This window comes from Schistosoma haematobium, chromosome 1, assembly GCF_000699445.3.
Source record: "Schistosoma haematobium chromosome 1, whole genome shotgun sequence".
Classification (NCBI taxonomy): domain Eukaryota; kingdom Metazoa; phylum Platyhelminthes; class Trematoda; order Strigeidida; family Schistosomatidae; genus Schistosoma; species Schistosoma haematobium.
In genome coordinates, this window is record NC_067196.1 from 85,175,954 (window position 1) to 85,203,505 (window position 27,552).

Genomic DNA, 27,552 nt, shown 5'->3' on the forward strand with positions numbered 1-27,552 from the left:
ATTCGAACACTTCACTTCTATCTGAAGTTTGTGCTGATGATGTCGTTCAGAAGAACGATGAAAGCTCCACGACCAAACCATCCAGCTCAGAGAACAAAACTCCACCAAAATCATCCACCTGAGCTACAAATCTTCTCCACCATCTCACTACGCTAGGTACTATCTCTTGATAACTCCTGTATTTAATCACTGCTTTTATTCTACTAGAATCACGATTTTCAGTGACATAAGAATCACTTATATAACACCGATGGACGTATTAAATGATTGCAGTTTTCCAGCTCTTGGAATCAAAGTATGAGAGTTTGAGTGTTTGAAGCTTGAGGTTAAGATGTTGTCCTTGAGTTTGAAAGGCTGCTCACTACTCTGGCGGGTTTTTGAATGGGTTGGTTTTGAGCTTTGATTGGTATATCATATTGAACCTTCCACACAGTATATTGGCAACCCATTGTGCAGAAGTGTTTGACAGTGTGGTTGAGAAAAATTAATCAGTCTGTGTTAATTCTATCACGATACTAGACATCAATACTTTTCTTAGATTACTAGACATCAAGGATAGGATTTAATGTAAAAAGGACAGAGCAAAAAGAACAAAGTTTGAAAGGTGGATAACTAGGAGTCGACTGGGACCCAAGTCGGTCACTTTGCCTGTCCTTACAAGTTCATTTATTTCAAGAAGGCGGCTGCTATAGCAGCCGATATAAATAAGCATGAACAAATGCGTAATATTAAAGCTGAGTATGATGTTTACCTGCAAAGGACGTGTTAATGTGCTTGTGGAGTTGTTGGTGCATTCATTTCTGAGTAGTTCTACTAAATGCTTGTGTAATTTACAGATATAGATACATATATATGCTTATATGCATTTGCTGTATCTGATGACTTGTCTTGGCAATTAGTTCGCGGTTTATAATGGTTGATAGCTTAGGTAAGAGTTGTGCGATCCAAGTCAGAGCTTTCGAATTGTTTATTTCGCATGTTTTTCAGACCCTATTATTTCTGGGTCCTATCTTTATTTACTGTTTATCGAGTTAATTAATTTATGTGCTTTGGATCCTCACGTGTCACCTGTGGTGGTACTGAAAAAATCGGAAATGTATGTATCTACTCTCGTCATATATGTGAAACCAAAATTCTACCGCATTTCAGATCAAAATTTTGTGTGGTGTTGAACTGATACAAGGATTCTTAAGTAGAAATACACCCTATCGTTCGCAATGAGGTTTAGTCGTTCTATTTTGTTTCGTTCATTTTCGCGATCCCAATCCTAGTTTTTTGCGGTTTATGTGATATCGATAATCATTTAATACTTATTTTCTATTTAGTTCATGGTTGTTTCTTCAGTGTGATACATATTTGCTGCTAATTTACATTTATAGAGCTGATCAAACTGGATTCTTAATCCTGATATCATTCCATTCTTTCGGATCTATCACGACCTCAAATGGTTAGTATGTCAAGTCTTTTTGGCGAGATATGTCAATTATTTTGTTGTCCCCCCCGACCTTCTCATATCGTGGCGAAATTGGCATTTCTACCGCCACCACCAACTTATTCTATCATATCATCAGCGAATGATTCCACATGTTGCATTGAGTTCAAACCTGAAGCTGGTTGGCAAATATCCGAGGACATAAAATCCAAGTTAACGGTAAGTGATTATCATATTCTACCATTTATTGTTCTTGATGACCTTAGTCTCTTCCAGATAGTCCCTGATGACATGGTCTTTATTGTTCTGGCATGATGTTTGTGGCTGTATTTTTATTTTGTTTACCTTAGTTTTTATTTTTTGCTGCCGTGAAGTGTTCCAAATGAATATTGTTAATTTAAATCATGAAGTTACACTTGATAATCAAGTCGTGTTCTTGTGCTTGGTATTGATTTGATGAAAACATGTGCAATACTCTCGAGTATTGAAATACAGACAAACTCGTTTTATTCGCAGTTATCTCGACTCAGAATAACTCTTTAAATTCAAAACCTTCCTGGATGGCTCATGTTTTTTATTTGGAAAATTATTAGATCAAACTAATAATAACTTTTTGGTTGTAAAGAAATAACAAGTCCCGAATAATATTTTGCTAAAATTTTATGTTAATTTAGATATGTGGTAGGTACTTAACTGATAGGTATTAGTCTAGAACGTTTTACCCATTTTTATTCCGGACAATCCAAGTAGTTTTTCAGATTTTGAACGTGGTATTAGGTTAAACATCGATAAGTTAGTTAGTGGGGATGCACTTTCTCAGTCTATATGTTAGTGTTAACCTAGAACCTCGAATGGTGGGGTGGATGAAGTATAATTATAGTGTATTGTTATAAGGACAACTCTCCCCATACGGTCTCCGTCATTTCTTTTGAAACTTAATCGTTAAGGTGTTATTGTTGTTTAACAGATATATAGTACCAGTATTAAAATAGTTTTCAACTTACAGATTTAAATATAATACTACCATACGTTGGTTTAGGCACTTGAGTAGTATAGGTAACTAAAAAAAATCTGTTACTCATCCCTGTACATTAATGAATTCACTTGGATTAAGTTCATTGTTATTATTACCAGTGTTTTTACGTGACCAATCAAATTAACGTTGATAAAGATGATCTCGAACTCGCAACTTAATGATTAATCTGAGTGCTTAGAAAGCCTAGCTACAACTTTTTGGGGTACTGATTCATGCTTCTCAAATATACTGATATGTATAAAAATTGGCCTATTCTACCTAACTTTCACATTATCAAATTCGTTCCAAAACGAAAAGTAATCATACGAAGTTTGAGTGATTTGGTTTTCGTCTTGTTGCTTAGTACTCGACCTTACTGTTATCCATGACCAACTTAACAACTTGGTTGTAAGAAATGCGGTGTCTCGAATGATTGCTGTACTCAACTGTATCGTAAAACATGATACGAAAGTTGTGTGGGTGGATACTTACTCGATCAAATTTACGTATTCGGTTGTTAAAAGTCGAGTGATTCAGCGATTGGACCACCGTTCTTCGTTCTTTGGTGAGGGCCCTAAACATCCTGTCTTTAGTTTTTTTTCTGTTTATGATCTTAGGGTCATTTGTATCTTAGGTGTCCTTAAACGGAATCAGCGTTTCATCCTAACAGATTTCAAAGACACTCACATTACGATATATTCACTTTGACCTTATTGATCTGGGACTTTGTCGGTGCTGATGATTTTGCAAGTATATTGTTACTTTTTACTCTATTCCTTTAGGTTTTCTATACTTTGACAAAGCGTCAATCTCGAATTGTTTGTATGCATATCCCAGCGAATTCTGTTGTCTCACCTTCTCAATTCTCGTCAAATATATCCTCTCGTCGTGGCCTTTCTGGTCAATCAAGAATGAGAAGTCCTGCACTTAGTGTTAGTTGTCCAACTCTTACAGACGAAGGTCGGTTCGGATCAGTTCAACCTAACTCACCACATCAACCAACTTATACGGTATTATTCAGTCATGGAAACGCAGTTGATATTGGTCAGGTATGTTTATCAAAGAGAAAAATAACAGTAATCTATTTACATACGAACCAACTCTGAAATACTAAAAACCCGAAATATTCTGTTTATGACCAGACTTTCCAGATTAGCAGTTTACTTATTATAGCATTTGGCTTCAATCTATTGGATTAAGAACTTTAATCCTGTCCTACTCATTGGGGTTAGATCGTCAAGTTACGGTATATATGGTTAATAGAAAAATTTGGTAGCTGGACTGTACTGTATTTTATGAAACATGTCGTATTCCACGTCAAATTATATTTGTCGGCTTTCCTTCTATTTTTGGAAAAATGAATTTTATATTAATGTAGAGTTAATGATGAGTGGATTAGATGCGAAAATGTGGCTTAAAAAGTTGCATGAGTAGGACATTTCATTTGGTTATCATTAACATCTGTACACAAAGAGAAAACAAACGTACAGATTGTGAAGAAATTGATCTAAGGTATTTGAATGTTGAGGATACACGAAGAATGAATTGTTTGATACTCTTGTGTAATGTATTTCGAATTACTCCATCAAGAGTTTCTTAGCAAATTCTTGTGAACCTCGAAAAAGCAAACCCAGAAGCATCCCTCCTAATAGCTGAGACATGGAGTTAGCGATCTCTAATAATAAATATTTTGATCAGTAATAGTCTTACTCCATGCTAGATCGGACATTAGTATAGACTAGCTCAGAATTCGTAACACGCTCTAGCTCCCCTACTCAATCCTGATTAGCGGGTTCATCGGTTAATTTAACTAATTTTGGATTTAACCACACACCAAATATCAACGTTACGGTTTTTATTCATTTCCTGTTTCAGTCAATAGTAATCCGTTTTGTTATCCCGCATATGAACAGAATTAAAAGTAATTATTTCAGTTTAGATTTGTATATATGTGCATTTCTTCTAACTTGATGATTTGACATGTTAGCAAACTGGCATATTCTCATTCAGTTTGAAATTACATAACCTAGTAACCTGAGAAGTAAACTTTCTTTCACTCAATTGATTTTTTGTTTAAGTGCTGATTTATGTGTTTTCTGCTTTTAGTCTTTCATCTAAAAATATAGAAAGATATCTATTTTTGGAATGCATTTATCAAATTGTCTCTCCTTACATTAAAGTCCACGTCCTTTTTAACGAGTCACGTGTAGAATTTATGCATTTACATGTTTTTGTTCTCGATACAACAGAGTGCTCTAGTTTAAGTGTTCACATTCCTTTGAAGAGCTATTCATTAGTATTTAGTAATGTAATCTAATTCATTGGAGGAATTTCGTTTTACAAGTAAATATTAGGCAAAATTAACGATGGGTCTATTGCTTCATCCAACGCCTTCGATAACTGATAACGGTCCTGATGAGAACACTGATCAGGTAGTCTGTATCTGCCAGCATGGCTCTAACCAGCGGTTAGTGAATTCACGGGATAATCCAACTTTTCAGTTTGGCCGCCTCTAGCTTTCTTCAAGCCTACTTCTATACTAGCAGCCGTCGCACACACTTACCTAGTATTGTGGTAAAGTACCGTAAATCATTGCATTGCTTGATGGTGGTTGTATTTTCACTGTGGTTATCTTCTTCCTGCATTCTTCCATTTTCTCTATGGAGGTAATGATTACAGGAGCTATTTTCGCACCTTAGTTCTCAGCAATCCCGTGAATCACTTGAAATTCCCATAGTATAGGCCTAATGCATCATCTGTAAATGCAATGATTCAAAAAGTACATTTAAAAGTACAATATAGGGTTTAATTATACAAACTGTTTATGTTTGTTGGCCACTGGGTATTGGCCAATGTTGTGTTTGTCTGTTCCTTAATGAAGATCGAATCTTATCGATCAAATTTCATTGTAACTAGTCGTTTGTGATTCGATATCGTATGGACTGTGTTCTGATCTTAGGTCGCTGGTGGTAGTCTAGAATAAACCCTGAACCTATTTTTTGCACTAGTTAGCACTCGTTAACAAGGTTTACTCACACTCTTGGAGGAACTGGTACTTTTGTAATTTCGCGTCAACCAGCTTCACAGATTACAGGTACATATTGTTGAGTGCAACCAATAAGGAACCTAGATCCAAGGTTTCCTGTAGACTTTTTAATAATCTAACTTTAAAACCTGTAAATCATTCCTAATGAATATTTTGTTTCCACCAAAGTTTATGAATGTCTTAGGACTAATTTTCAGCAAAACCTAGTTTAATATTAAAGTGAGGTAATCATGTAGTGTACTGACGTAACCAAACGTATGAAGAATCACACACGTCTGTCTTCTCTATTACATGATCAATTAGTCATAAAATTGGTTTAAAGTTTTAGATTTTCTGTCTTTTATTTTTTATATTTATATAATTCTAATAAGAGCTCCTGATATTTAAACAGAAGCTTCACCCGAACTGTACAGATCTAGTCCTTGTCATGTTATATGTTGTTGTTTTATCGTTCATCATTATCTGTGTATATGGTTATTTAACGATTGTGTGCCGCATTTAATGTCAAACAAGCATACACCAATATATTATTAATTATTAAGGCAAAAAAGTTGTCACATATAAAATTTGACCTAACTGATGTTAAGTTAATTGCTTTAGATCGATATTTTGATGCCCTATGTATTTGACAGTTGTAACCTAAAACCAATTATTCTTGTTTGTTTTCTAATTGCTTATTCCGCCCTCTTTTTTTCCTGTCAGATGGCTGGATTTCTTCAGTCACTAGCATATCGTTTCAGTGTAAATATCTTATGCTATGATTATTCAGGTTATGGGGGAAGCTCTGGTCAACGGTTAGAAGAGAATTTATATGCTGATGCTGATGCAGTATTGAATGAATTACGTGAACGATTTAATGTGCCGCTTAATCGTATTGTATTATATGGACAGAGTATTGGGACTGCTCCAACAGTTGAATTAGCGACTAAATATAAAGTATGTTTCAATTTGTGATATATATATATATATATATGAGTACATACACTTGAGAATGTTAGTATTTTTGACAGGTTATGAATGAAAATTTTTGTATGTTTCAATTGTGAAGTTTGCCTAAATTTAAAGCAAGTTTTAATCGTTTGTTATAAGACAGTAATAGGCATATGTGCAAGCCAACTACTTGATTGTTTAATTTGAATTAGAATGATAACAGTTGTATGAAAAAATTAGTTCTATCTTAAATCCTTTTTTCCCCCTCCATCTAACTGTTTAATTATGCAATAACAACCATTTATCAATATATTTTATTAGTGGAGTAATTGTTGATAGATTTGAGTAATATATCAACGTAGAACATCTCAGAAAAGTCTTTCCGTTTAAGTTGTCAAATTTCACGTACACGCGAAATGGTTGAGGTTGATAGAATTAAGATTACATTTAAATAAACATAGGTTGAAGAGGAAAGTTAAATAAGGAGTAATAAAACATTTAGTATCTTAACGGTAATAAGAAAGGTGAATGAGTTTTAAGTCATTGTGATTAATTCTAGAAATAATTTCCTTGTTATCTTGAAAACTAATAAAATAACATCATACAGGTGAGTTGTTCTGTCAGTTCAAAGTTTCTTTTGTAATTTAACTATTAATATGAGTATTAATTTATAGAATAGTTTACCTATTTGTAATCTGACGTAAATACAAACTTTGATCCTGCAAATCTTATAATGGAATACTACATACTGTTATACAAAGTATTCCTTAGTACCTGCATTTATTGGATGGTAGTCAGTAGAAGTTGGTTCGGTGACAATGCAGGGTCTGGGACAAGTGTATCTCAAGTAAATTCGTCGCATCTCATATCATAAGATTGATAAGGTGGGGATAAAGGATCTTGACATATCACATGCCGGTGACCGTGTGTTATCTCAGGGCCAAACGTTAGGCGAGAGTTTGTACATAAGGCACAATATTGAAGGACGCGGATTAATCACCTAGTCAAGGTTTCAGTCTGTATGTCCTTGCTTGGTTCAAAAGAAGACGTACATATACCTATAATTTTTGTAAAATTGATTCGATTTATCAATTGACGGTTTATTGTCATTTCTTGGTCTTCGCAGTTAGTAATTCTAATATCGTCCATTACTGTTGAAGCTTTCATACTTTCGACCTATGTAATCCTGTTACTTATCGCCTAATAAGATTGATAATTAGAAAAATTATATCATTGGTCGATTTTGTATTAAAGTCGATATAAAAGACAGTTTACGCAATGATTACCTCATTAGGAACGATGAGCTCTAACCATCACACTGTTACTAACTTAGATTCGGGCCGAAACGTAGTCTCATCCGCAGATAATTTATTTCTCCACATGCCGTTTCTTATAGCGTTTCCATCACTGGGAGCTATAAATTACACACCAAAAGAATTTGAATAGGCATAACATATTTTTTCGGCAAATTTTCCAAGTAAATAAATTGTTTATTTAAATGAATGAAATACAGAAGATTCTGAAAATCTTGAAAATTTTTGTCAATATCTTGTGGATGAAAAAAGAATAATCTGATGTGATGTTTCTTCGTCCACAACTATTCAAACAAATTCGACAAATCGTTTTCTTAATGTTATCAGTTTAGACGGTATTTATAAATGAAAATATGTTTCTCGACATGAATTTGTTTTATCTTTATCCGGTCAAGAAACATCCTCGTTGGTAACCTAATTTCTGTATTTCTCCAAGTAGTCAACAAACAACCCGAAATTTTTTGAAATAGTGACAAATAATTCATCTTCAATCGCTGCAACAACCATGGAAACGTATCTCGACCCACATCACTCATTATGTCATGTGAACATAATAATAGTGCATTATCTTCAACTTTAAATGGAATTGGTTGAAGTTAGACATTAACACCGTTGGATGCCGGCTCAGTGGTCTATTGGTTAAGTGCTCGCGCGCGAGGTCAGTAGGTCCTGGCTTCGAACCCCGCAGGGTGCGGGATCGCGGATGCGCACTGCTGAGGAGTCCCATGCTAGGACGAAACGGCCGTCCAGTGCTTCCAGGTTTTCCATATTGGTCTACCTTCAATTGACTCATGATTTCAACCTGTGAAATTAAATGGAATTGCTGAATTCGCAATTTAATGTTGTGCATATGTTCTTCCATTTGTTGTACATAAAAACGTTGATAATCCACTGAGTAACATACTCTTTCAATGAACCTACGTATTATGTTCACATAATACTATAGGTGATATGAATTGAGATATAAACAAGTGCATAATTGGAAAGTATGAGGGGTTTTTCGCTATTAACGCTGTGTGAGTGATTAGTAAATTGAAGTCACAATCTTGTTGACATTATTTTAACAGTTTTTCCAAGCTTATAGGAAGCGCATGTATTTGCGCCTGAATCGGATGATGATGAAACGTTAAATAAATTGAGCTAGGAACCAAAAAGAAAGAAGGTTCGTTGATGCTCAGTGTTTTCGTGTCCTATACTAAAACCAAAAAGCCATCCGGTGCTTGATTTCTAATTATAGCTAAGTTAGGTCGGTTATCGATATCAAGAAGACTTCGGAAAATTCTGAACATTTCTTCATTTGGTCACTTTTAGATTCCATTTCAACCTATTCCTACGCCAGCTTTGTAGTTCATGGTATTTGGTGGCTAAAAGGCATATGTAACATATCTAAATCATTTAAATCGACTTATTATTTCAACCTAAATTAATGTCGATAGAACAATAAGAAGACGGAGTTGATCTGAAAAATGTGATGTATTTGCGCTATACATTTCGAACAATCTGGTCACACATATACTTGTCAAGGCATTTTTATATGAAAATTAATAAAGGTCAATTAATTTTCATATAAAAATGCCTTGACAAGTATATGTGTGACCAGATTGTTCGAAATGTATAGCGCAAATACATCACATTTTTCAGATCAACTCCGTCTTCTTATTGTTCTATCGAAATTTATAAAAGGGACTAATTGCTCTAAATTAATGTGTTTAATCGTACAAGTGGAACATTGTTTTGTTCTCTTCCAAACATTTATGAAAGTGGGATAGTGAAGAAGATTTGTAGCTCAGGTGGATGATTTTGATGGGGTTTTGTTCTCTGAGCTGAATGGTTTAATCGTGGAGCTCTCATCGTTCTTCTGAACGACACTGTCAGCACAAACTTCAAGACCTCAAAGTCTACAGGACAAGTTGTGAACTACATGTGGAGAAATTCGAACACTTCATTTCTATCTAAAGTTTGTGCTGATGATGTCATTCAGAAGAACGATGAAAGCTCCACGACCAAATCATCCAGCTTAGAGAACAAAACTCCATCAAAATTTATAAAAGTTTCTTATTGATTGCTAGATTTCCAATTCTTTGTTTATATCTGGTTTAAACATATTGCCATTATTATTCTTGTCAGTCATTCAAAATTTTTAAATATATTTGTTTTGTACCTGACATTCATAAATTTGTCTCTAACTTTTACAGTTTTTATTCAGTTGAGAGAAGAAAAAGGAGTATTCAATTTTATTGATAAAACCCGGTTTTATGTAATTTCGTTTGTGACATTTTTCGTTTTAGTCAATCACTGTGTGTGTGTGTTTGTGTATGTATGTGTTTACCTTTATATTTCAATGTTGTAGTTCAGTAGACAAACAAAAAAAATTCATATCACAGAAATATTTATACGTCAACTATGTGGGGTGATATACTTTCCATAATAATTTATGTATACCAACACACTTGTGGAGTAAATTAATTTCAGGTGAAATGAATACCGAATTTTAGTAGAACTACATGTTATTTTGCTTTCGATCATAATTTCTACATAACAAGCAGCAACTATTGTTTAACTAATATCGAATATATATATTTATGTAATTTGGTGTTGGTTTAATACAGGACCTGTATAACGTAAACTTGAAACTTAATGGTTAGAATTTGAGCGTTATAACAGTTACTTCACTTCCCCACTTGATTTCTATGATCAGTTGTACCTTCATTTTTTTCGTCCTATTTAGTCTTTCATCGATTAAATTTGTACTAATATGTATACTCAAGTGGTATTTGTTTCTATTGCAGCTAAAAACTTAGCCAGTCATATGAGCTTGTTTTATATACAAACTCTAGAAACTAGTTAAATTAATTTAGTGAACAATCAACTGAATATTCATAAAACAAATAACAATCATCTATTTAAAATAAAAGAATTTTTAAAGAATTCTGACGGCCATTATTCGCCTAATTTTTGGATTGTCAGTGACTAGAAAACTTCGTCAACTTTGTAGTTGTAACTATTAAACTATTGTATGAACTAAGATTTCTATTTTGTCTTAATCACACTTAAAACCCTGAAATGATAAATCGTTAGTATATTACTAGGATTTCCATTCATTGAGAAAATGTTCATACAATATTCAAATGGGTTCTAACTGTGATTGAATCAGTTGTATTTATTTTTTATTTTATTTAAACACATAAACATTGGTACAAGGAGGCACCAAATAGATATGCGCCACATGAATCATTCGATTTATGTGAGGGCTGGGATACCGCCCGAGTGCCCAGACCGAAGCAGGTGGTTTTCTTAGGAGGCCACACCCCGAGCCTTGCACCTAAAGGTCTAACCCACAAGGCAGTGGAGCATCGTGAGGAGATGCAGTCTCATGGTAGCCGGTGACCAACGATTGGTTCATACGCTATTTGTTTCCTCGGGATACTAGAGCCCATGTGCACTATTGGTTTGGGATCCGGTTAAAGCGCCGGACATTCGCTTTTCGTTCTCTCAATTTCGTAGACAACACCCCCGCCACGAGAAGGCAGTGAGTAGGATTGCCCTGGCAGAGGCTGTATACGCGTGGCCGTGTGAGAGCATTTCGAGAGTGAGGGCGGGCCCACTCCACTCTCGGTCATACCAGGGCATTTGGGGGCAATTGAAAGAATAGATATTACCATTCATCCATAACAACTGATATTTCGAATATTCGATCCTGTCTCTGCCATCACTGTTATAAAATACTCATTATTAGTTATTGCCTAATAATAATAATTCGCGTGACCGGATTATTAACACAAGTACCGAATTCAATTAATATCAATATACAAAAAGAATACGAAATCGTCTAGCAAATCAAATTTTTTTCTTCCTAATCAATTGACACGTAAATTACAAAATGTTAAACGCGTAAAATAAATACGAATTAGGCTTCATTTAATACATAACCAACTGTAGGTCATACTCACTTGTCATTAAAATCAAGACATTGACTGTCAGACTTCATTTTTACCCACCTTGTCATCATTACTGGATAACAGTTACTTCAGTGAATTACATATAGTGTATATAAGTTGATGATAAAGCATTTGGCTGTTATTTAAATGTCTTGGTACACCTAATGGTGGGATGAGTCCACTGTCCTTTTTCCCGAAAGCCTCAAAATCCTAAAGGGACAAATGGCTTATAAACGTAGTTTGGTTGCCAGCTATTATAGGTCTACATTTCCTGATGTTATTACACTGTCTTATAGATTACAGCTCCAGGTTAAAGGTTCGAACATTGGTCCACTAAGAATATCCTAAGGATATCCTGACAGTATCCCAGCCCGTCCATAAGTATGAAAGTTGTTCCCTCTTTTATTTCTTCACAATATTTTTCTCTTATTTGTATGATACATACCTTTTTGATGTCCATTGTACCGGTATGTATGTATATTAAATAAATAAAACTTGCTTCTCTCTTGAAATCACGAATATTCATGGTATACATCTGTTGAAGTATTTTTGTTACACTTCTGCCTGAGTGTGTCAAGAAAAGCAAAGCGAGGTGCATTTTATCCTTTTTATTATTTTATATTTTTAATTTATTTAGACGTTTAATTGGCATATGAAATAAGCAATTAGATTTCGTTGATTTTATGCGATTTATCATAAATCTCTAATAAAAATATGTATTAACTTCAGGTTGCTGGTGTAGTTCTTCATTCACCATTTATGTCTGGTCTGCGCGTCGTCTGTCCTGGAACAACTAGACGTTTCTGTTTTGATCCATTCACGAAGTGAGTATCCCAACATCTTTTTCTGCTTTTTTTTCAAACTTTTTATTCTACCGATGTTCTTTTTTTATTGTGCTCACTTTCATTTCCCTATCTCTTCACAACTTTATTTTTATTGTGGGGTGCATATTTATTTTAGTGCCCTGTTGTATTAATGTTTATGTTCAAATAAATAGATAAATAATATCGATTAGCAGTTCACGTTTAGTTAAGTAGTTGTTAAGCATGCGTCTTATACATACATTAGGCACTTCAGTCGATGAAAACCTGCGAACTCATCGGCGTATTTACCATATTTGCCTTGTTCCCTACTTTCATTGATTATCCTTGTATTGACAATTTTTCTTCACTATAACTTAACCTCATATTCTTTTGTAAATATATTTTCACCCTGTTTATTTTTAATCATATTCTCATTGCCTAGTCTTCCTATTTATTTCGCTTTATTTGCTACTAATATTTTTGAATTGATGTCATGGTGTGGCGTAGTGACGTTGGCCGATGAACATATTTTCCAAGCTTCACATTGATTAGTACTGTTGACTTCTGTTAGATTTCTATAATACAGATAATAATTTTCATTTATCCTCAAGTGTAATAATAAGTGTGTTACGTAATACTTATCAAAATGGCGTATAAACAATCATGTAGTCATAAGAAATAATTATAAGCAAAGATGGATAGTGGCTAGCAGTAGAATCCAGGACGCGCGTTACGTCCTGTTTGAGACCTGTCAGCTGTATGTATCTGCATTCCAGAGTTGATGTTCACTCCGGGACTCGAACCCAGTACCATTCTCTTCAAACGCCATCGCGTTATCCGCTTAGCTACTGAGTCCTGATAGCCACTTGTGCAATAGGGTAAAGTTTAATTTCACTTGGTATTGAACATCAACTCTTGGATGCAGGTGCATCCAGCTGACAAGTCTCAAATAGGACGAAACGCGCGTCAAACTGGATTCCACTGCTAGCCACTATCCATCTTTGCTTATAATGCTTGTGAATTAAGGCAATATCGAGGCAATATGCACAGTATGTACATATACCAATAAAACACTGATCAATTGCAGTCCTAAACATGAATGGGAAGATTCAAGTAAAAAATACCAAGTGAATATAAAGAATATTTGTTTATTTAACATAATGATTTCTTGTTACTGACGTAACTGTCTATATTTTTGTACTTAGTGTAATAACGTTGATGTTTATGTCTGAAATGTTTTCCAACAATCATATTTCTGTATCCTATCATTTTAATAAGCGAACTAACATGCAATCACTCATTGGCATACCACAATGTCCATAATTCTACTTCTTTATTATTAATCTGCGATTTGTTCATTCAGTTATCAAAGTAAACAATATGTATGTTTGTTTAGTAATGTTATAATAGTTCAGTAATTTACATATGAATGACAAGGGATATGTTGGTTCTTGTCATTCTGCATACATATCAACACACTAACAGAGATAAAATTCATAGGATGAAAAAGCAATTAGGTTGCAATAATAATATCAATAAGATAATAAAAGATTATTATCAGAGGGGGTTTTGTGAAGATTTTAGAAATTTCAGTAGTTGAAATCATGAATCAATTGAAGCTAGACCACCATGGAAGACCTGGAAGCACTGGACGGCCGTTTCGTCCTAGTGTGAGACTCCTCAGCAGTGCACGCGAGAATGATAGGTCCTGGGTTCGAATCTCGCGGAGGGTGGGATCGTGGATGTGCACTGCTGAGGAGCCCCGTATTAGGACGGAACGGTCGTCCAGTGCTTCCAGGTTTTCTATGGTGGTCTAGCTTCAATTGACTCATGATTTCAACTTTTGAAATAAAAGACTAAACATGTTAAATTTTGAAGGGGTTTGTAATTTCTTATTGTTGATATTTAGGACTGTAATTGAGCAGTTTCTGTTGGGATATACTCATCGTTCTCAGTGGTTTGGCGTGATATATCGTTTTGCCATATTTAGAAACAGAGATCGATTAAGTATATTCTTAAATATCAACAATGGGAAATTATTAACTCCTAATAATACTTTCATACCTATTGAAGAAGTTAATAGTTATCTGAACAAAGTAGCTTAGCGTTGGGCATCTGAAGCGAAATATACTAGGTTCAAATCTCAGTGAGACTATTAGCACTAGGTTATATGTACATTCAGCCACTGAGTTTCAAATGGGGGTTAAGACGCGTGTCGTGGATTCCACTAATAACTATCTATAATTCATATTTACTAAAAGGTGGTAGCTAACCGAGTTAAAAATAAATTTTAAAAAACATGATCTAACTGCAAGACCATGACTGAAATTGATGAAAGCATTTCGTTACTTCAAAATATTATTACACTACTGGCCACCTACTACCAAATATACTAAAAATTAGAAGTTTAGTTAAATAAAAAGAAGCATAAAAATGTATGTTTTAATAAAAGATTTAGATAATGAAAGTATCTATTTCTTGGGAATCTATTTTAAGCTAATACCAACTATAGCTTTTTTTTCTTATATATATATGCCTAGTCCTACGTTGTAGCTGATTGACTGATAGCTTTTGACTATACCATAGTACAATCACTGCAAAAAAGAAATATTCCTACCAAAAACCAGTCTTCAGCTTTCAATACAGCTTAAATAGAACTGATACCATGTCGTAATTTATTTATAACTAGCGTTTATTCAGTTTATTAAAAATATACGTTAGCCAAATATGCATAACAATTTTAATGCAACCGCCGTACTTGATGGAAGATCATAGCTTTATCGATCCATTTATCATTTATGCAGAGAACCTTAAATACACGTTACCTCTATGTGTATTAGAGTTGTATTAATTATGTTATGAAATGAATCAACTATAGAATCTACTCCTACTTCTTAAAAAAAGTATACAATATGTAATTTTTTCTTTAACACTAAATGTAATAGAATCTTATGTGAATGTTTGTAATCAATCGTTTCGTAATTTACTTTACATCAAATCTATTCGTAGAAAAAATGCATGGTATTAATAATTTCCGAAAATAAACTACTTTCACACATTTCTGGTATCAAATGAGTGTTTATGCACTATGTGCATTACATTTATTAAATCTAATATAAAAACTGTTGGGATTGGTTATTCATATTGTGGATTCTTACTTTTTATGTTACTGGTGTATTGTTGTATTTATAAGTTGTGCACAGTGAACTTTTTTCTTTTACATATTTAACATACTTTTCCTTTGTTCAGGCAATGAATAATAGTAATGATATTTTCACTATTTTTGGTTAGCTCTATAGTAATAAAACACATGGAAAAACCTCGGGATTTATAGGTATAGGCTTGTGGGATCACTAACCGATCTAAGTTAGACAACTATTGGAAATCTGGAAGCGCTGGGCAGTTGTTTCGTCTTGGTTTGGGATTTCTCACCAGGGCGCATCCGCGATCCCGCAACTTTATACAGAAGATACATGGATGATATTCTAATTATATGTGATAAAGATTTTGATGTTTACAGGTTATTAGATAAAATCAATGGGGTTCAAAACGATATTGTAATGACATATGAAGCAGAAAATAATGGCTTTTTTAGACATACTTTGAAGTCGAAAGGAGGATGGCACTATAAGACAGTCAGTGTATAGGAAACCAACATGGACATCTACCATATAGAGGTGAATCCAACAGTATAGTTTTAAGACAGAGACTGAAAGCAGCCATAGAGAAAACCTATTATACTGCTCAATTGGTTGTGATTGAAAAGTCTAAGCCCATGATTCCAGAGAGACCTAGACAACGCACTAATGATTACGTCACATCCCATTGTATTTACCAATTTCCATGTTTGTGTGGACACACATATATAGGGAAGAGTAATCGAACAATGCAATCAAGGGCCCGTGAACATGTGCCTAGATGGCTTCAAAATCATTGTTTGTCAAATGATCCGATCAACGTGGGAGGTAGAAAACCAGGTTCATCGATAGCGAATCACATAATTTGAACGGGGCACAAAATTGACATTAGTACAGCTTTTAAGACGTTGTATAGAAATTGTCAAGGACGAATTCTCAGGTTTATTGTAGCCTTAGCTATTCGTAAATTTAAACCCCCCTTATGTGTACAAAAACAATTTGTCGTAATCTTGAATTTACCCTGGTGATCCTTAAGTCATTCTATGGCCTAGGATAACGCGACAATTTCTTATTCTTTCTATACGATGTAAAATTGTTTCTCTCCCCTTTGTTGCTTTTTCACTTGAACCTTCATTTAATTGACCTTTATTAATTTTCCTATAAAATGCCCTGACAAGTATATGTGTGACCAGATTGTTCGAAATTTATAGCTCAAGTACATCACATTTTTCAGATCAACTCCGTCTTCTCACTGTTCTATCGAAATTTGGGTTCCATTTTGTGTGAGCTGCTTCTGCTATGAAATGTGTTTTAAAAAGATTATTTTTAAATTTTTTCTGAATAATCTCAATATCATCAAAGTCAGTCTTATGGCATGATATTATAGTGTGTAAACCTATGGCTGGAGATATTCCACGTTTTTCAAGCTCTGTTGGATTTCTCGGTAGTTGAGCAGGTTGAGCTGTTGACAAATAAAAGAAAAACCGAACATCATCTACAAAATAAACTGTTCCAATTGCGAAAAACTATGGCAGACAAAGTGAACGCTTCTTTTATCTTCGCCTTCATGAACATCAATTAGCGGTCAAACGCCATGAAATATCTTCACTTTTACCAATTCATGTGAACAACTGCGGATACATATTCAACTGGGGAAATGTTAGGATCTTGGATAGTGGGATTGCTAAGGACAGATGGGACTTTTAGAAGCTCGACACTGAGCAACCAACTAACACATTGAAATCGATCCAATCTACCAGTCAATCAGAAAAGCCATTGGCAAATATATACCCAAGAATCAGATCAAAGGGGATACAATCAAAATAAACAGGTAGACGATGACAGGTTAAAGATCAACAACAATCAATCAAGATCGAGGTCGACAGGACAAGCTAAGAGTCATACGTGAAGAAATTTGAATACTTCTCTTCTACCCAATGCCGATGTTCAGAAGAACGAAGAAAGGTCCACGGCCAAACCACCCAGCTCATAGTAGATAAAATTAACTTGTGAATTCTTCAGTATATTGTCTTTTATATGAACAAGGTTGGTTGTGGTGTCTGATGTTGCATTTGTTGTGTACTCTTCCCCTTTTCATCTTATGTGGATAATCCGTTCAGAGTGACGATTATTAGAACCCATGATCTTGGGGTACTTTTTCAATCACATAAAACAGAAAATCTTCAAGTTTTTAATAATAATGAATATTATTGAACCAAAGCCCAATTTTCTGCAAACAGTTGTATCTAATTTTGTAGGTGTCTGTAGTTTCTATATCCCTGAACACTTTATTTATGGTTTCTATTCATATTTATTCTTGTGTTCAATATTTTGCAATATAAGCATATTGTTTGGTTAGAAGTAAAACCCTCTTCCACTGTTAAGCTATCTTTTCGGGTATGAGTTCAATAATTTGGTCTGATAAACAGCCATTCCCGCTTACATTGTATCATCCCATACCATCTATCGATTAGAATCCCTATATATTTACTTAGCGATCCAAACTCCTGTTCATAAAATCTTACTTCATAACAAATAGTAGTAAAGAGATGATGTGAATTGAAATGATATTGAAGTAAATTATAAAATGACCTTAATTAAACTACTGACCAATTTTCAGTAAATTAGATTCTTCATTAAATTAGTCTTATCAATCCATATTTCATTAATAAGGAGTACAAATTACTATTTCATAGTTTCATTGAAATGTCTACATTTTAAAATATACATAAACTGGTGTAATGTACTTTTCTAATTTTTAATATTTTTTATGCATTGCACTTTTATGAGCATATTTCTCTGTATTCCGTACGATACGAGTTCCTGTTTTTTTGTAATTTGTAAACAAATACGACAATCGTTCCATATTCATTGTTACTCATAATTAAGACTAGATTATATTTTTGTCAATATATAATTTTTTTTATAAGTGGTCTTCAAGTTTTTGTTTGTGGGTTTTTATTACATAACAACTTACTACTTGTTCATTTTTTGTGTATTGTTTAGCATTGATAAAGTATCTCGGATTCTTTCACCAACATTAATTATCCATGGAACTGATGATGAGATCATTGGCATAGATCATGGGAGAGAATTGTATTCTCGTCTTACTAATCCTCTTGAACCAGCTTGGATTGAAGGAGCAGGTCATAATGATATCGAATTATTTTCTGAATATGCATCTCGTTTAGATCGATTTTTTAATGAAGATATCATTGATACAGAGTATAGTGGAAGTCCTTCAAATATAATCTCTTCTGTAGAAGAATCTCTTCATGTTGAGGAAACTCCAGATCTTAGTCATCAAACATCAGATCATACGAAGTCTTTCACTGCGTTGAAGAAAAATGGTATTTCAAGTTCTCAATCATCAAATTGTGGTAATATTTCTGAGGTTCCTGATGGTGCTGCCATGGATACGGCGACATCGAGTATGTCTACGGACTCTACTTCAAGTGCAACAACTGTACAAAAACTTGAGTCCATCACTGGTGATGTCGCTGTAGGCATTTATAGTGACAATGAGAAGATTAACACAAACGGTGCAGTGTGTAATAATACAGTCCCACATTCAACTAACTCGTCAGATACTTTGAACAGTAATCCAAATGGAATGCCATCTGATTCTAGCACTACTCAATTACTGAGTTAGAAGTTAATTACTTGTGGTTACTGTTGTGTGAGTATTTTGATTTTGGGTAAGTGAAGTTTTAATCAATTAAGTTTGTTAATATTGTGTTGTTCGAATTACCATGTTGCATTTGCTCTACCTTATGAGTGAACGGCTAACTTTCACACAATAAATTTGATTCCTTTTATAGTAATTGGAATTCAGTACATTGTATGTTATTGAATATATTTTTCATCTAACTGTCGAACTGAGCCACATAGGTAAATGCAGGCTACCTGGTTGTGGGGGTTGTCTGTGCGATTATCGTAACCTATGGTTACAGAGTCTGGTTGACATCGCTCAGAATCGTTCGCAATGGCGCAGTTGCATTCAAGTAAACGGAATACACTCATTAAGACTTTAAATAAGAAAGATTAGTTCAGCGAACAGTTCTCTTTTCGGCGAATTCATTTTCAAAGCTGTACAATCGCAGATATATATACTTATTTTACAGGATGATAATAATACTGATAATAAACTTCTGTTAGATATGGTGACAGTGATGCTAAATAAACAAAGGTATTAAAAAAAAATTTAAAGCAAGGAATGTTTAATAATCGTTTGGTTGTTAATGGCTTAAGTATTCATCAAAAGATAAAAAGGGAAATTATCATTGGGAAAGGACGGCTCAGCATGATAAGATAAAATATAATCAGGATGGTCGTGGAAACAAAATGAACCAGTTGGGGATAGAAAATTAAGGGGTAAGGTGGAAGGTGAAGCAGACGTCTGTAAAGGAAGAAGAGTATGGGGAAAGAGAAAAAAAACTATGAGACCACGGTAGAAGAAGAGGTTGTACCAGTCGCTTTTGCACACACAATCCTGGTTTTTCTAGATGTATGGTTAATGCTTCGGTAATGCAAAGAATATGCAGTCTGATTGTCTTTCGAAGACTTCTGCTTACCTTATAGATGACTTTGAACCCAGTCTGTCTTGATTGAGTGACCTGTGTTCACAAAGTGTTCGATTGTTGAACTTCTTATTGAGCCGTTGCCTCCTCTTTTTAGCCACGCCGGACAATGTTCTTGAATTCTTTTAGATAAAGTACGCATCGGGCGACCTATATACCTAGCTCCACATGAGCAGGTAAATTGGTAAATACATATTGAGTTGGTCAGATGCGATAATTTATCTTTAAGATTATTGGTGAACAATGGTCGGCTGGTGAATATTATTCTCAATCTTGCTGTGAAGAATGTTCTTTTTAAATAATCAGAAATTCTCCTTTTTAAAATGTATGTGACTCTGTCACCCTTGAATTCGATGTTGATGTATAAATTTTTCTTTTCTACTGAAATTATTTGCGTTTTCGGTTTTATGTCTTTACCTTGGGATGTGATCCCAGTGCTCATGAAACAACTGCTTAATAACAGTTGCATGCAGATTTCTTGTGATGAGCTCTCCACGTACTTACAATTCCTTACCATTGTTGATGGAAATCCTAACCTCTTCTTTTCGTTGAGAGAATGCTGATTGGTTAAAAAGACATTTTTCTACTGTTGCGGTGTATGCCACTTATGCTGATAGACATAAGAAATATATATCACCAATCAGAAGTAAAATGCCTGGCAGTAGAAGATTGTAATGAAGAGAATAGGAAGAATATCTGGGCGCAATCGAAATAACAGAATTAGAGCAATGATGGAGTGTGTAAAGTACAACGCAATGAAGATATGCAAATGAGGCATTTAATGTATAATTTTCATATTTTACTAAACCATTGTGTGATTTTGCGTTAAACAGTAAATTGGTTATCTCCTTCAAGTCCTCGTTTACTACTCTGTCATACCTCTGCATAGTCAGAATTAAGACTCATCCTTGCATGCCATGCGTTTACTGTTTTCATCCAACGTGCCTGGCACTATAGGACCTCATATAACGAGTGTTGGAAACAATATAAATTAATTTAGTCATTACGATATACATGCTCAATAACCATGTCAAGGTAGTAGCTACAATCGTAAATTATTACATTCAACACTGTCGAAACTTTTTCATTACATCCAAAATGAGCTTCTCGTTATTCCATTTGTATTCGGATAAACATCATAAATTAACTGTTAATTCTTGAGCTCAAGTTAAGTTTACATCATTGTCATTGTTTTAAAGTTCAAAATGTTATAAATCATACAATAAGCTGCTTGTATAATATGAGATTTTTTTACTAGTGTATATGTTAGACAACAGAAGTAGTTAATAATCACAGTATTTCAATATAACTATTCACTTATCTATCAGGACTGTTGTATCTAATTATTTGCATACTTTCATTGTAATTTACTAAATAAACATAAATCATATGCTGATACTGTAGTGGACGAGAACACAAGAGGGGACAACCAAATGTATTTTAATACAATATTACAGATTATCTTGGTAAAATCTGTGAACCATACAATAGACAATTCGTTTGCAAAATATCCATCAGTTGTCTCAGACTTTGTTGTTCATTCGTTTCCATACTAATCACTCTCTGTTCTTATTCTTTCCTCTTCGATTTTCTCAACCTTCTGACGCCAAACATTCCACTTTCGATTAGTGATTCATACTACTTATATCTGTCGACATCGGTAGCACACACCACAATGCTATTCATATTTCTCGAAAGTATTTATAAATTTGCAAAACCTTAATCTTTCAATTATTTTATGATAAATTATGGTAACGATATTCTGATTTAATGCAGTATATTCATTTATATTCCTACTCAAGGTGTATTTTTATTTAGCTCACTCAAAGGAAATTCTCTTGATACTATTTATATGTATACATCAATATTGTTTACGTATTGTGTTTTACAATTTTCACTAGATTTATGTTTAATATACAGAGAATACTTCATTTATGTAGTTTGCGTCATTTGATTCATATTAGTAATATGAAGAGAAATTTATTCTTTTTTTATTGTGTCACAATGATTGTGTTTTGTACTGTGTTAATATAATGATTTAGTGCGAAAATGAGAAGAAATAATAATACACTCCTTCGAATAAGAATCAATTGATAAAATGTATTAATAAAAAAGAAATTAATATTTACCTCGATATAATACAACTTAAGGGATCGTAGATGTACACTGTTTTGAGAGGAGTAGTCCCACAATAGAACAAGACGGCCGTCCAGGTTTTCCATGGTGATCGAGTTTCAATGGATTCATGATCTCAACTATTTAAATTAAATTTAACTGTCTATCAGTATATTTGAATAAAGACAGAACAAATATCATGACAGAATAACATGAATTCGTTTATTTCATCAATCCTCTTTAGTTGTTTACAACTTAAAACTATAGGATAAACCATTAAAATGAAATAAGTGTATACGCTTTATATTAGAAGCGTCTAGAATAAATTAAGTTAATATGTGGATCATATTTAGAGACAATAATACAGAAGAATTAACAGCGTACAAACGTTTGCTTATTTACAGACTAAATATATAAATATTCTAGAAAAGGAAGCATGGAGACAGAATTTTTTTGAAACCAAAGATAGTTTATACAGTATAGACTAGTTGAGTAATGCTCAAATTATGGTATTGGAAATTTCAATTAAAGTTTGTGGAAAAATGTCCTTGCATAATAATCTCACAAAATTAAGGTCAATAGGATAAAACAAGATTTAGTACTGTTACTTGTTAGATACATGAATTGAACTGAAATATTTTTATTCGAACAGCTTCTTCACAATTTTAGCATCATATCTATTGTCGAGCGAATGATTAGCGATTACACGGTTGATATAAAATATGTACATTTGTTTTAATGATTAATATTATGATTTTAGATCATAAACATCTGAGGAGAATGGATGAAATAGATGAATTCATGTTATTTGGCTACAATGTTTATTCTTTCTAAAATCAAGTTTATAAATGGGAAAGGTTGTATTGAATGTCTATGCTTGTTTATATGTGATGACCAAATTATTAAGAATTTTATTTGACAATGTTTCAAGTATGACAAACTCAAACATTATTAGTCATTTATGTCAATTGCATTAATCATAATCAAACGTAGATCATAGTGTAGTGAACAAGAACACGGGTGGGGACAATCGAATGTATTTAGCACAAAAATTACAGACTATCTCAATAAAATCTGAATACCATAAAGTCTATCGTCAATTTGCAAAATATCAATGCATCATATCAAACTGGACTGTTTCCGTTGCAAACACTAATCCATTGTCTCCCATTCCATTGCACATGCGTTTTCTTACAAATTCCATTGTGCTCTCGCTCTTCAAATAAAATAGCATAACAGTCAAATTATTGTAATAACAATAATAATGATGAGAATTCAATAAAAATCTGTTGCATTCAGAACACGTTTTCTAATCATCGCAGTAGGTCATTGTTTATTGATATGTGGAATATGATGGATTTAAAGGCTTTTCAAATTAAGTAATTGGCTTCCATTTATTGAGCTGTTGTGATAAATTTGTCATTGCTCTGTGTTATAATAAGAATAAGTTATTTATGTAGGGTCAAGATTAAGATTGAAATCATGTGTGCAAATATACTTTTGGTGATAGTTATCTGGGTTAATTGTATAGCTCTTGTTGTCGTTCTGGACAACATAATCAACGTCCACTTTTTAAAGAGTAGCATCAACCACTCAGCAAAATTCCCTATCGAACTCTGTTCTGGGTAATCCTTTCCAGTTACTTCCAATTCAAAAAGCAATCTATTCCTTGGTGTTCCTATTTTCCTTTTCTCTTCAGGATTCCAAATTAGGACTTGCCTCGTGATGCAGTTTGATGACTCCCACAATATATGTCCTACCCACCTCTAGCGTCATTTCCTAATTTCATATTTAGCTGGAAGTTGGTTTGTTTTCTGTCACAGTAGGTTCTTACTGGTGGTATTTGACCAACGGATATGGAGTATCTTGCGTAGACAATTGTTCAAAAACATTTGTACATTTTGATGATTATTGTAGTAGTTCTCGAAGTTTCAGTTCCATACAGTAGAACTGTCTTGATATTCGTATTGATATTGGTTGACAGTTGTTTTGAGTTCCATATGTTCTTCAACTGTAGGAATGCTGCTCTTACTTTGTTAATCTTGATCTTCACGTCTGCATCAGATCTTCTCTGTTTATCGACGATGCTGCTCATGTGTGTATGTATGTATAGGTTTCCACCTCCAGAATTTCTACATCAAGTGTGATTGGATTGGTGTTCTCCGTTTTGTATTTGAGGACCTTACTTTTCCCCTTGTGAATGTTGAGTCGTACTGCTGCAGAGGCTAGTACTACATTAGCTGTATCCATCTGCATTTGTTGGTATGTATGTATTGTAAGAGCTAGATCATCTGAGAAGTTCAAATCGTCCATTGTATTCCTCTTAAATATGGAGGTTTTCATAATCTCACAACAACCACTAGGAGAATCTAATACTACTTAAAATTTCCAAATAAATAGTATATCTCAATCATTTAATTTGTCTTACTTTTTAAAAATGTTTGTTTTATTTTTTTTTATATAGAAAAACATTTATCTTCTATTCATGCAATCAGCATGGATATTAATGGAACTTGCAGTTATCAATAATCTTTTGCATTACACATAATAATGAAAATAATAATAATAATAATGTATTTCTATTCTAATGTTACATTTCCACAATTGTTTTCGTAATTTCTAATGGTTATTACACCTATTTGCTTGTTATTATTATTATTATTATTATCATTGTTGTTGCATTTCAACGTTTGTCTGCTGCCAATCTAATTGTAAATGAAATTAAATACTTGATATTTCGTATTATTTTTCTTTTCAAAAATATTTGTTTAAATGTGTTACTGTTTACTGTTTTCCATTCCTTTCAATGATACTTTGTTCTTGTTGTCAAGTTGTCTTTTTGTGTGTGTGTTCTGCTTATGCATTTCTATGGTCTGGAAATTAAGGACACAGAGTAGTAGTATTGTTATGTTTGATAATCCTGATTGTTTGTTTTAAATGTTGGCTTTATCTGTTTGTTTGTTTTTTGTTAAATTTACTCATTTTTTTTTATTATCTCTATAATTAATTTACTATAAATGTAAACTAATGTTTACGTGTCAAATTATGCTCAATATGTTCATTGTCAAATTCACTGCATATTTATATAATGATGAATAAACTAATGCGTTTATGTGTATTGAGGTAACTGATGAATTTTATATGTGTATCATTGTTTCATTAAACCTTAGTGACTTACACTTTTTTATAAATTGTATTCTTTATAGACTTTGAATAGAATGAATTTTGATGGATTCTACTGTTTGTTTGATTATTTCATTTGTTTGTTTGTTTGTACTTTTTTCTCTATTGTATGCTTCTTTTCATTTTCTCTTCATATCGTCATTTATGTTCCATAGTTATGTCTATATGCTCTATTGGTGTTAGTTTTTGACTGATCTTCTTTTTTTAGGTGATGAATATGTACCAGATTAGTTATACTTGTTACTTAATATTCTATCATAAATTGTACTGTTAGTTTTATTCTCTTTACTCTCTTGTATGTTTAACAAGTATACATGTGTAGTAATTTATTTTATTCTAAATGTTTATAACTGAGTTTGTTCTTCTCTGTTTTTATGTAAATGAGTGAAGGAAGCAATAGAGAATCATTACTGTTGTCAGGTTTTTATTCTTTTTTTTATTTAAAAATAATATCCATTTCATCAACTAAACAAAGTTCGAATTTTACTTATCTAAAAGAGTTTGTTTAGTATTAAATAGACTAACTTAAGAGGTTTTTATAGCAATATCCATCTCACCATTCGTACATTTATTATGGTTAACTGTAATCGAGAATTCTCACCGGTATTTACTATCATCTGAAAATTATAGACTGCAATTTGTTAATATCCCGTTATACAAATGAAGCTTTGGTTTTGTTGTAAATCCATTTGCCTATTAACCTTTAGACTTCGTTATAGTAAAATCTTTGCAAAAATTTCCATGTTCTCATTGAGAAACCGGTTATAAGTTTGTGAAGTTTTAGTATACTCGTTAATCAACCAAACTCTTCATTAAATCTTTTTATTATAACTTATGACCGCCGATTAAAGGGCAGTGACTTATCGATCGGAACAACGACGCGTAAACACATGCGAGCAGTCTAGAGTACTGATTGGCCCTGCTTTCCACCTAGCTAGGCTAGGTGGAAAATAACATTTGTACAATATATGGCCAACAGGAAAATGACACATGAAATATTTATTGACCAGTAGGAAAATGACGCGTGAAATAAATATCGACCAATAGGAAAATGATACCATCTCAAGTCCAAGGATAGCATTAGACTTAACAGAATAATTTTTGGGATATTTTTCTGGATACCCCAGCACGTTTTTTTTTCTCATGACAAGGACCATCGGTCCCTCGGTAAGTGATGTTATAAACTCTTAGTACTGCCGATGTAAGACTCACTATTTGTGATGAAAACGGCCTTTGCAAAAGGGTAGTAGTATGCAACTGAAGTACTATGTAGGCGCTTTTTGATTACTTTTGACATTTTCTCGATCGCAGTGGCACTAGTGATAAATACGTAATTGAACTTAAGGAAGTAAGAATCTTTCTGGGTACAGTCGAACCCCATTTCCCAATATACTTAAAAACTCTTGGACTTCTTTATCTAAGTTCAGTATTCAGACCTCGCATAATGATTATAACATCTAGGTATAATGCAGCCACATTGGTGTTTCGTATCGCAGCACCCATTATCTGTTGAAAGATAACTGGGCAATTTTAACTCCAAAATGCGATAAGTTACATTCGAATAACCCTTTCTATGTGTTGGTGGTGAGACGTTTGTGGTTTTACAATCAAACCTCCACCGGTATATATGCATCGCTGATATTTAATTTCGCAAAATATTTTTCATCAACTTATCATGCACGTCTTTAATTACAGGTTGCAGATGGTGGTGTTCCAGAGAGGCATTTAGATCAGTTGAAATGTCAGCATATATACTAATGTCATGAGTTTCTTGCTCGATCATCACTGTTAGTGTCTTCCAAGCAGAGTACATCACAAGAGAGATAACTCCAGAGTGCCTCATTTCTCTATCAGTTTTTGAAATGCAACATAATGTACTGGCTGTTTCGTAAAAAACAGTTATGCTGTTTGGATTTGATTGGGAAGCAGCTAGAGTTCTTGCTCAGCAGCTCACACCTTTAAACAGTTTGGAGGACCTTGATTTGATTTTTCGTGTCATCTTTATCGTCGGAGCTTTCTGTATTTACAGACATGTTATTCAGTGATTGAGAATGTAGATT

At 33.6% G+C, this 27,552-nt stretch overlaps 1 protein-coding gene across 1 annotated transcript; it reads left to right on the forward strand.

The window, feature by feature from the left end:
• The first annotated feature begins 346 nt into the window (after positions 1-346).
• Positions 347-26,204, forward strand: ABHD17B (Alpha/beta hydrolase domain-containing protein 17B). Its single transcript, XM_012937131.3, has 7 exons — positions 347-385; positions 1,380-1,651; positions 3,230-3,496; positions 6,196-6,429; positions 12,404-12,498; positions 18,621-19,312; positions 24,774-26,204. Exons 2-6 carry the CDS (start codon positions 1,445-1,447, stop codon positions 19,264-19,266), a joined length of 1,449 nt encoding a protein of 482 aa, XP_012792585.2. The 5' UTR covers positions 347-385; positions 1,380-1,444; the 3' UTR covers positions 19,267-19,312; positions 24,774-26,204.
• The last annotated feature ends 1,348 nt before the right edge of the window (positions 26,205-27,552 follow it).